The following is a 12,099-nucleotide window of genomic DNA, read 5'->3' as shown; positions in this document are numbered from 1 at the left end:
TACCAGTACCATGAAGTTTTTAATCACAATTCCCCTGTAGTACAGCTTAAGGTCAGGCATGGTGATTCCACCAGAAATTCTTTTATTGCTGAGAATAGTTTTTGCTACCATAGGATTTTTGTTATTCCAGATAAATTTGTGCATTACTCTTTCTAATTCTATGAGGAATTGAGTTGGAATTTTGATGGGGATTGCATTGAATCTATAGATTGCTCTCTGGAAGACGGCCATTTTTACTATATCAATCCTGCCAATCCATGACCATGAGATATCTTTCCATCTTCTGAGATATTCTTCAATTTCTTTCTTCAGAGACTTGAAGTCGTTGTCATATAGATCTCTCACTTCCTTAGTCAGAGTCACACCAAGGTATTTTATATTACTTGTGACTATTGTGAAGGGTGTTGTTGCCCTAATTTCTTTCTCAGCCTGTTTAATCTTTGAGTAGAGGAAGGCCACTGATTTGTTTGAGTTAATTTTATATCCACCTACTTTGCTGAAGTTGTTTATCAGGTTTAGGAGTTCTCTGGTGGAATTTGTGGGGTCACTTAAGTATACTATCATATCCTCTGCAAATAGTGATAGTTTGACTTCTTCCTTTTCAATCTGTGCCCCTTTGAGCTCCTTCTGTTGTCTAATTGCTCTTGCTAGAACTATATTGAATAGGCTGGGAGTGAGTGAGCAGCCTTGTCTAGTCCCTAATTTTAGTGGGATTGCTTCAGGTTTCTTTTCATTTAGTTTGATGTTGGCTACTGGTTTTTTGTATATTGCTTTTACTATGTTTAGGTATGAGCCGTAAATTCCTGATCTTTCCAAGACTTTTATCATGATGGAGTGTTGGATTTTGTCAAATGTTTTCTCAGCATCTAATGGAATATTCTTTTCTTTAAATTTGTTTATATATTAGATTACATTGATGTATTTCTGCATATTGAACCATCCCTGCATACCTGGGATGAAGCCTACTTGATCATGATGGATGATCATTTTGATGTGTTCTTGGATTTGGTTTGTGAGAATTTTATCGAGTACTTTTGCATTGATATTCATAAGGGAAATTGGTCTGAGGTTCTCTTTCTTTTTTAGGTCTTTCTGTGGTTTAGGTATCAGAGTAATTATGGCTTTATAGAACGAGTTGGGTAGAGTTCCTTCTGTTTCTATTTTGTGGAATAGTTTGAGGAGTATTGATATTAGATTTTCTTTGAAGGTCTGATAGAACTCTGAACTAATCCCATCTGGTCCTGGGCTGCTTTTGGTTGGAAGACTATTAATGACTGTTTATATTTTCTTAGGGGATATGGGACTGTTTAGATCAATTATCTGATGATTTAACTTTGGTACCTGGTATCTGTCTAAAAAATTGTCCATTTTATCCATATTTTCCTGTTTTGTTGAGTATAGCCTTTTGTAGTAGGATCTGATGACTTTTTGGATTTCCACAGTTTCTGCTGTTATATCTCCCTTTTCATTTCTGATTATGTTAATTTTTATACTGGCTCTGTGCCCTCTGGTTAGTCTGGCTAAGGATTTATCTATCTTGTTGATTTTCTCTAAGAACCAGCTCCTGGTTTTCTTGATTCTTTGTATAGTTCCTTTTGTTTCTACTTGGTTGATTTCAGCTCTGAGTTTGATTGTTTCCTGCAGTCTAGTCTTGGGTGTATTTGCTTCTTTTTGTTCTAGAGCTTTCAGGTGTGCTGTTAAACTGCAAGTGTATGCTTTCTCCTTTCTTTTTGGAGGCACTTAGAGCTGTGAGTTTTCCTCTTAGCACTGCTTTTATTGTGTCCCATGAATGTGGGTATGCTGTGCCTTCATGTTCATTAAATTCTAAAAAGTCTTTAATTTCTTTATTTCTTCCTTGACTAAGTCATCACTGAGTAGGACATTATTCTGCTTCCATGTGTATGTGTGTTTTCTGTTTGTTGCTATTGAAGACCAGCCTGAATCTGTGGTGATCTGATAGTTGGCATGTGATTATTTCAATCTCCTTATATCTGTTGAGGTCTGCTTTGTGACTGATTAGACAGTCAGTTTTGCAGAAGGTACCATGAGGTGCTGAGAAGAAGGTATATTCTTTTCTTTTAGGATGAAATGTTCTTTAGATATCATTTGGGCCAAAACTTCTGTTAGTTTCACTGTGTCTCTGTTTAGTGTTTCCCTGGTCTGTCCACTGATGACAGTGGGGTGTTGACGTCCCCCACAATTATTGTGTGAGGTACAATGTGTGCTTTTAGATTTAGTAGAGTTTCTTTTATGAATGTGGGTACCCTTGCATTTGGAGCATAGATGTTCAGAATTGAGAATTCTTCTTGGTAGATTTTTCCTTTGATGAATATGAAGTGTCCTTCCTTATCTTTTTTGATGATTTTTGGTTGAAAGTTGATTTTATCTGATTTTAGAATGGCTACTCCCTCTTGTTTCTTGGGACCATTTGTTTGGAAATTTGTTTTCCAGCCCTTTACTCTGAGCTAGTGTTCGTCTTTGACACTGAGGTGCATTTCCTGCAGGGTCCTTTTTATGTATACAGTCTGTTATTTTATGTCTTTTTATTGGGGAATTGAGTCCATTGCTGTTAAGATATATTAAGGAATAGTGATTATTGCTCCCTGTTATTATTGATATTATTTTTATGTTTGTGTGGCTATGTTCTTTTGGGTTTGTTAAAAGATTACTTTCTTGCTTTTCTAGGGTGTAGTTTCCCTCCTTGTGTTGGCATTTTCCATCTATTATCCTTTGTAGGGCTGGATTTATAGAAAGATAGTGTGCAAATTTGGTTTTGTCATGGATTATCTTGTCTTCTCCATCTATGGCAATTGAGAGTTTTGCTGGGTATAGTAGCCTGGGCTGGCATTTGTGTTCTCTTAGGGTCTGTATGACATCTGTCCAGGATCTTCTAGCTTTCACAGTCTCTGGTGAAAATCTGGTGTAATTCTGATAGGTCTGCCTTTATATGTTACTTGACCTTTTTCCCTTACTGCTTTTAATATTCTTTCTTTGTTTTGTGCATTTGGTGTTTTGATCATTATGTGACAGGAGGAATTTCTTTTCTGGTTCAATCTGTTTAGAATTCTATAGGCTTCTTGTATGTTCACGGGCAGCTCTTTCTTTAGGTTAGGGAAGTTTTCTTCTATAATTTTGTTGAAGATATTTACTGGCCCTTTAAGTTGGAATCTTCACTCTCTTCTATAGCGATCATCCTTAGGTTTTTTCTTCTCATTGTTTCCTTGATGTTTTGAGTTAGGAGCTTTTTGCATTTTGCATTTTCTTTGACTGTTGTGTCAATGTTTTTTATGGTATTTTCTGCACCTGAGATTCTCTCTTCTATCTCTTGTATTCTGTTGGTGATGCTTGCATCTATGACTCCTTGTCTCTTTCCTAGGTTTTCTAACTTCAGTGTTATCTCCCTTTGTGATTTCTTTATTGTTTCTATTCCCATTTTTAGATCCTGGATCATTTTGTTCGCTTCATTCACCTATTTGTTGTGTTTCCCTGTAACTCTTTAAGGGATTTTTGTGTTTCCTCTTTAAGGTCTTCTACCTATTTACCTGTGCTCTCTCTTTAAGGGAGTTATTTATATCCTTCTTAAAGTCCTCTATCATCATTAGACTTTAAATCAGAGTCTTGCTTCTGATTTGTTGGGGTAACAAGGGTTCACTGTGTTGGGAGAACTGGGTTCTGAAGATGCCAAGTAGCCTTGGTTTCTGTTTCTTATGTTCTTGCTCTTGCCTTTCATCATTTGTTTATCTCTGGTGTTAGCTGGTCTTGCTGTCTCTGACTTAGGCTTTTTCCTCCTGCAATCCTATGTGTCAGTACTCCTGGGTGACCTGTTCTTTCCAGGAGGAATTTGGGTATGGAGAGCTGTGGTAAAGGGTCAGCTCCGGGCTGCAGACAGAATCCAGAAGGATCCTCTCCCCAGCTGATCCTTGGTTCCTGTGTCCTGATGTCTCTGGGAGGGTCCCTCTTGGGTCTGGAATTTGAAGAAAAGTGGTGGTCTTACCTGTGCTCACAGGAGTGTAGGCACTTCTGGAAGACCAGTTCTTTCTGGGAGGAATTTGTATATGTAGCTCTATGGTACAGGATCAGCTCTGAGCACAGACAGAGACTGGAAGACTTCTGTCCCAGGCAGCCCCTTGGTTCCTTGTGTCCTGAGGGTTCTGGGCGGGTTCCTCTGAGCAGCATGTGTGATCCTCCCTACACTCATAGGCCTTTCTGCACTTCTGGGAGGCTCTCTCCCTCCCGGCACTATTGGGTATAGAGCCCTGTGGCTGAGGATCTACTATAGAAGGAGGCCTTTTCAACAGTGTCTGATTGGGTTACTGATCATTATCACCAGAGGAACAACCTCAGACATTGAGAGTCGAGGATGGCTAGGAATTAATCTGCAGTTAACACACTGTGCCACACACACAGGGCCATGACCATTCATCCACAGCAACGTGCCGTCTCCTTACCTGTAACTGTCACACCATCACCTTTACAGTCTTTGGCCATTTCCTGAACATGAGCTTCTTCATCCACAACTACCTCTTTGCCTGATAATTTTAAATAAGCTTGTAGAGAAGATGGGGCCTTGACAGCAATAGAACCTGTGGCAAATTTAGAGTGAAACAATACAAATAAATCACATTTAAATTTAATTGAAAATAAAACTCTCCCAGGAGTCTCAGTATCCTCAAGGCACTCACCCATCCTGACTTCTGTCAAGAGTCTGGGCATCAGAACATTATGAATTACTAGCTCTTCTTTTGCTAACATCCTTACACAGCTCATCCATGAAAAAAAAAAGGAGCAGTAATTTACTATACACATGGCAAAGACAAAATATGCTAACAGTAACTATTTGCAAAAAGGCAGACAATCGCCATTTCAGCTTTCTGAAGTCCCATTATTACCCCAATTTTACAGGTGAGGATTTGTTCAAGTTCCCAGACAGACAGTGGTAGGTATAGTGCAGTGTCATAGTGCAGTGTCTCTAAAGCCTATGACTCCAGTGACTCTAGATTTCACACACTGTGACTGCTCACTATGCCCCATGAGCCACAGGATCTTGTTCATTTAGTTTCACCTGGAGTGAAAGGAAGAAAATAACAAGATTATTTGGATTCCAAACGACTAATGTTCCTTTTGAGTCAGCTACAGGCTGTAAGTTCTGACAGAAAACACTCAGCTTTATGTTCAGTACAGGCCAGTAGTCAGTCTGAAGGAAGATTCTAAAGAATAAATCAGGAAAAGTACCCTATTAGCTGTGAGATCTCTTGTCCTACTATCATGTAGGTCTCTGCAAATCTTCCTATTTCACCAGCTTCCTCCTGCTTCTCATCAAATTTAGAGCCTTCTGCCATAAGTATCAGCTCATCTCTGGGACAAAGAGTCAGGATGACATACACTGTAAGTGGTCCTTTTAGAACTCACTTATACATGGATCACAGTCTCCTTCTACTCTGTTCACCATCAACTTATTTATTCAGTAATTTCACGCCGTCTTACCCTAATGGCAGCAGGAAGCTCAGGTTAAGATGGACTTGCAGTGGGTAAGCCACTGAGCCATCTTCCTGCACAAGTATGAGGACTGACAACTCGTTTAAAAAGCAGGGCATGCCCATGTGTGCTGTAACCTACTGCTGGGGAAAAGGGCAGGAGGCAGGAGGACTGCTGAGACTCCTGCTGGACGCTAGCTTTCTTTAGGTTCAATAAGAGACTGTGTTTCAAAGGGTTATGGTGGAGGGCACCATCCTCCTCTGGCCTCCATTCACACTCATGTGCACACACACCATTCATGAAAAACTTATGAACTCTCATTCATACAAAGAGAGAAGACCAGAAAGATAAAACCCGTATGGTAACCAACCGATACTATCTTCCAAAAAAAAAAAAAAATTCAAAAGTAAATTTATGCCAAAACTTAGGAGGTGTGACCTTGTTGGAGGAGACGCATCACTGCAGGCTGCCTTTGAGGTTTCAAAAGCTCACCATTTCCAGTTAGCTCTCTCTGCTCCAGCACCATGCCTGCCTGTCTGCTACCATGCTCCCCACCCTTTGCAACTGTGAGCCCCAAATAAATGGTTTCTTTAATATGTTGCCTTGGCGATGGTATCTTAGCACAGCAATGGAAAAGTACTAAGACAAAGTTGGCAGTTCCATCAGGACGAGATCATAGCCCATTTTAAAGCAAGCAAGCCAGGGCCATGGTATGTGTCAGCCACAGCTTCAGGCCGCCTTCTGTGCTCAGTGGCTCTCCCTTGCCTCTGGCAAATCAGCCTGACTGGACAGAAGACTGTTACACGACATTAACAATGGCAGGAAGTAGTTTGAGCGGAAATACCATCCTTGGAATACATGGTCCCATCCTAGCCAATAAGCAAAGAATTCTATATATTGTTTTCAGTCTTTTGAAGCCTTCCATACAGAAGTATAGCTCAATTTTCTGCACCTCAGTCACTTCTACCCATACAGCTAAGCTAGGCTGTCACTTACCATCATGCACATGTAAATAGCTATATATACCATTAGTTTCCAGAGGAATAAAAAGTATATTTAAGATGATTCTTTGGATGCATGCAACTCATATTCAGCTTTCCACTGAATAAAAAGTATACAATTTTAAATAAAATATGTGAACTCAGAATAAGTTACCTGCATGAAAAATTATACAGACAAGCACATCAGAAGTCTGCTTCAGAGAGCCTTTGTGGAGACATTTTGGGATTGTGCTTTAAAGGCTACAAACATTTTATAGTAACGGCAGGGGAGGTGCTCTATAGGAAACCGTGAACGTAGAGATTTTTCCCTACAACAAATACTCTTATTTCTTATACAACAAAACTGAAAGATCCACACAGAAACATTAACACTTCTACAGTAACAGTCAAACTATAACAACGTTTTGGTTTGTCTTACAAAAAGAAAGTTTTAATCATGGCCAGATGTCCTGAACAAGGATTTCTGATTGGCTTAGAGAGCTCAATAACAGCAAATCATGATCTACTAGAAGAAAATTTCCAGCCAATCACAATCTACTAGAAGAAAATTTCCTGAAGTCACTGTAGAAAATCTGACCACCTGCCTCCCAAATATTCCATCATTCTCTCACATTCCAGATATTCACAGTCTCACTCACACTGCAGTCAAGCTGTGACACTCGAGCTGGCTCACCTTCCTCTGTCGTCAGTGCCACTTCCCCCAGCTGACTGACATACACAACTATGGCACCCTGATGACTGGAGGCTTTTAGACATCCACAGGACGAATCTGAGGGAAAGAAAACTGTGTCCATGACTGTTTTTAATGGAGTAAATGGAACTAAAAACAAAATAAAAGGCCCTGCTTTGACATTTGTGTAAGAACCTACAAACCTTGATACCAGATAACTATACCCAGTTAACTAATAAAACAGAGCTCTGAATATGCATTTTAACTTAATTTTATGTATATGGTTGCTTTGCCAGCATATCTATCTATCTACCACTTGCAGGCCCAGTACCCACCGAAGTCAGAGAAGACCTGGTTCCCTGAACTGGAGCTACAGAGAGTTGTGAGCCATCAGTGGGTGCTGGGGATCAAACCCAGGTCCTCTGGAAGAGCAGTAGCCAGTGCTCTTGACCATGGAACCACCTCTCCCGCCCCATAGCTCACTTCTTCTTTTTTCCCACATTTTAAAAAATTAGATATTTTCTTTATTTACATTTCAAATGTTATCCCCTTTCCTAGTTTCCCCTCTGAAAATCCCCTATCCTCTCCCCACTCCCCCTGCTCCCCAACCCACCCACTCCCATTCCTGGTCCTGGCATTCTCCTATACTGGGGCATAGAACCTTCACAGGACCAAGGGCCTCTCCTCCCACTGATGGCCGACTAGGCCATCCTTAGCTACATATGCAGCTAGAGCCACAATTGGTACGTTACAATTGCCAGCCAATGCCAAGTCCAGAAAGCGCCGTTCAAGTATCTCATCTGCCCCCATACTGACAAATGTGGTAACTTCCAGAATGGGGCAGCGTTAGTGAGGAATCGAAGAAGTTCGGTTTTCCCTTTCAGCCAGCCTGCTGCCTTACGAGTAACAGGTCACCCACATAAGGTTTGCGGCATTTCTTAGAGGGGCAGCACGGATGCAGAGCAGTCACTGGGAGAAAGACGTCTGCTTTATGTTTTCATTTTCACACTGGAACACAAAAATCCTAACTTACATGGACTCAAACGTCCCAATGTCACCACTGTCTCTTGTTTTCAGTAGACCAACAGTTTACAGTCAGGAAGACAGAGTCAGACACAAGAAACCTGGAGGCTGGCTCAGGTGTCAGTGCTAAGGTCTTTTCCCTTCCTCCCCAGCACTGAGCGTTTACTGTAATGTCTAGCCTGACTGGCCTGCAGAGGCCGAGCACACTCTTTTCAGGAGCCTCCCTTAAAAGCAGGGTTTTTTTTTTTTGACACTTAACATTTTGTTTTAATTATCAATTCATGAAAATGCAATGATAAATGATTACATAAAAGTACTCTACCTTTTTTATTTTTTTTTTGAAACTCTGAACTCAGTCCATGAACACAGCGAGCGAGCTCGCAAACAGACACAAGGAAATTGCAGGGCTTTGTGCCAACGTTGCCTCCTATGTCTAGCTTGGCCTCAGCACCAACTCTTTTTTTATTAGATGTTTTCTTCATTTACATTTCAAATGCTATCTTCCCTTTCCTAGTTTCCTCTCCAGAAAACCCCTATACTCTCCCCTCTCCCCCTGTTCTCCAACCCACCCATTCCTACTTCCTGGCTCTGGCACCCTCCTATACTGGGGCACAGAACCTTCACAGGACCAAGGGCCTCTCCTCCCATTGATGGCCGACTAGGCCATCCTTAGCTACATATGCAGCTAGAGACATGAGCTCTGGGGGTACTGGTTAGTTCACATTGTTGTTCCTCCTATAGGGCTGCAGACCCCTTCAGAAAAGCCTTTTTTATCAAGAGCTTTTACTACTTCAACTGAGAAGCAAAATAGGAATTGTAGTGAAAACTATGTGAGAAAATAATACTTTTGATAAAATATATAGAGAAAATATATATCCACAAAGGCAACATTTATCTTTAAACTTTTAAATAACTTCAAACTTTAAAGTGAATTATTCAAGATCTGGCTCAACCATCATTTAAAATAATTTGTCTGCAATCCATATCAAAAATGTCCTTTATCAGACTTCAATTATTAGTTTTTAAGTATCAAAAGTAAATACCAGAATTTATTAAATTCTTAGGCAAATGGATGTATCTGGAGGATATCATCCTGAGTGAGGTAACCCAATCACAAAAGAACTCACTTGATATGCACTCACTGATGAATTTAGTAAATTCTTAGGCAAATGGATGTATTTGGAGGATATCATCCTGAGTGAGGTAACCCAATCACAAAAGAACTCACTTGATATGCACTCACTGATAAGTGGATATTAGCCCAGAAACCTAGAATACCCAAGATACAATCTCCAAAACACAAGAAAATTAAGAAGAAGGAAAACCAACACGTGGATAATTCATTCCTCCCCAAAATAGGGAATAAAATACCCATAAAAGAAGTTGCAGAGACAAAGTTTGGAGCTAAGATGGAAGGATGACCATCTTCCTACCTGGGGGTCCATCCCATACTCAGCCACCAAATGCAGACACTATTGCATATGCCAGCAAGGACTTGCTGAAAGGACACTGATATAGCTATCTCTTGTGAGGCTATGCCAGTGCCTGGCAAATATAGAAATGGATGCCCACAGTCATCTATAGGATAGAACACAGAGATCCCAATGGAGGAGCTAGAGAAATTACCCAAGGAGCTGAAGGGGTCTGCAACCCTATAGGTGGAACAACAATATGAACTAATCAGTACCCCCTGAGCTCATGTCTCTAGCTGCATATATAGCAGAAGATGGCCTAGTCAGTCATCGTTGGGAAGAGAGGCCCCTTGGTCTTGCAAACTTTATATGCCTCATACAGGGGAACGCCAGGGTCAAGAAGTGGGAGTGAGTGAGCAGGGGAACAGGGTGGGGGGAGGGTATAGAGGACATTCAGGATAGCCTTTGAAATGTAAATGAAAAAAATCTAATAAAATAATTTTTAAAAAAGTAAATACCAATGTTAGAGAAGAAAGACATTAGATGAATGCTACGAGGCAGAAAGACTGGCTACATCGTTGCTAGGTGAGTACCAACAGAAACTTCACTTAAAAACCTTGTATGTAGTGTACCTATGTAGTACTTGAATAAAGTGACATGTTTGAAAATTTGTTTGACTTTCTTTCTCTGGGAAAGGGGGACTCCACAAGAATGTTGCGTGATTCACAAATAATACTTTCATTCTCTTCACCATGGGAAAATAAATAATTAATTATAAGGTACAATTATCAGTTTTGAGATTTGTTAATCTTGCAAAGCTGTCAAAAAAACTCAATGTATTTAATAAAAAAGAAATAGACATGCAACCTTTAAAACCATGTAGCAAACATGAAATCTCAAAAAAAATATGGTTGTTTATGTAAGACCTACACAATACCACCATCAGCTGACATTACAGTGTGGGTGAGGAAATCTCCTAAGGCCCCACCCATGCGTGAAGAGCTACAGGAGATATGGCTGCTGAGAGGAGAGTAAGTCTTCTCTAGGAGTGAGTCTAACAGGTTATGTAATTCCAGTCAGCCATAAACCCAAAAAATGCAAATCACATCAAGTGGATTCAACAAGCTGTATGTGTATATGTATATACATATGTGTGTATATGCATATGTGTGTATATATATTAGAAAGGACATGAATGGGGGAATTGGAGGAGTCGGTAGGGGAAAGCAATGTGGTAGAAATTACATAAATACAGTACTCACGTATGAAACTCACAAAAATTAAGACCCATAGTTTGTATTTTAAAAAGTTATGCAGCAAAACAAATTTTCTCTAACACAAATTACTGAAATGAAAAATCAATCATCAAAAGTAAAATTAAGGCTTTATCTCCAAGAATTCCATAGTTTAAGATTAGCATTGTGAAGAAATTCTACAGATCTTGGAGAACAGAAACTAGAGAGCAGACGGGTAGCTATGTAGACTCCCACAGAGAAATGGGTATCATTAGAATTCTGGACAAAGACCTCGTGGTCTGACAGAGGTCACTGAGTTGTTTCATTATTAATTACTCAAAAGATGTCACTCCCATCTTTAACAAAGAAGCATGTATTTGTAACGTCCAGTTTGTTAACAGGAGAAAAACAACTAAGCCTGAGGAGCTAACATTTTCTTTTCTTTTTTTTTTTTTTTTTTCTTTTGAGGAGCTAACATTTTAAGTATTGCTTTCCTTTAGATAAATGGAGAACTTCTTCAAAATTGATTAAGTATGTCCAAAGCAAGTTCTTAATGTCGGCCTTTAATAGATGAAGCCCAGCTTTGGCGATGCCTTGAAGAGGCAGCACGGGAAGCTAAAGCAGAGCGAGGCAAGCGATTCTGCCGCACCCCTGCTCACTGCCACACCATTGGCCCTGCTCACCGCCACACCATCAGACCTGGGAAGCTAAAGTTGGGCAAGCGATTCTGCCGCACACGTGCTCACCACCACACCTTCCACCCTGCTTTCCCCATTCACTCACTTTAACTTCAGGATGGCCCTTTGTCCCAGAAAGGGCATTACTATAGGTTGAGCATCCTGAATTTGAAGGAATGACAGCCACTGTCACCCACACACAAGGGTCTAAGATCCAGTAGCACTTCATCTCCCACTGTGTCCTCCACAGGCCTTCCTTATACACCTCAAAAATGCTAAACCCATTCTCTTTTATTATTATTATTATCATTCCTCATAATACATCTAGACTAGAGTTTCCCCTCCCCCCAATACCAGATTCCCTCAGAAAAGAACAGGCCTCCCAGTGGCATTAACCAAACACAATATAGCAAGCTATAATAAGACGAGACATATACTATCACATCAAGCCTGGATGAGACAACCCAGGAGGAGGCAACCTACAAGCAGGCCAAAGAGTCAGGGACAGCCCCTCCTGCCACTGTTAGGAACCTCACAAGGACACCGAACTACTCTGCTATATATGCAAAGGACACCAAGGGCTCCCTGATCTCTGTGAGGCCCCGT

At 40.5% G+C, this 12,099-nt stretch overlaps 1 protein-coding gene across 2 annotated transcripts in view; it reads right to left on the bottom strand.

The window, feature by feature from the left end:
* Positions 1–12,099, bottom strand: part of Fam185a (family with sequence similarity 185 member A) — a 57,791-nt gene that overhangs the window by 23,435 nt on the left and 22,257 nt on the right. For both annotated transcript variants that reach the window (XM_021191440.1, XM_029535082.1), the window contains 2 exons: positions 7,150–7,245; positions 4,449–4,583 (listed from right to left, as the gene is read on the bottom strand). In XM_021191440.1, the coding sequence (XP_021047099.1) occupies positions 4,449–4,583; positions 7,150–7,245 (231 nt within the window). The remainder of the gene's footprint in view (positions 1–4,448; positions 4,584–7,149; positions 7,246–12,099) is intronic.

This window comes from Mus pahari, chromosome 2, assembly GCF_900095145.1.
Source record: "Mus pahari chromosome 2, PAHARI_EIJ_v1.1, whole genome shotgun sequence".
Taxonomy (NCBI): Eukaryota; Metazoa; Chordata; class Mammalia; order Rodentia; family Muridae; genus Mus; species Mus pahari.
Note: the sequence above shows the minus strand (reverse complement) of the source record. Positions and strands in the feature narration are given on the sequence as shown.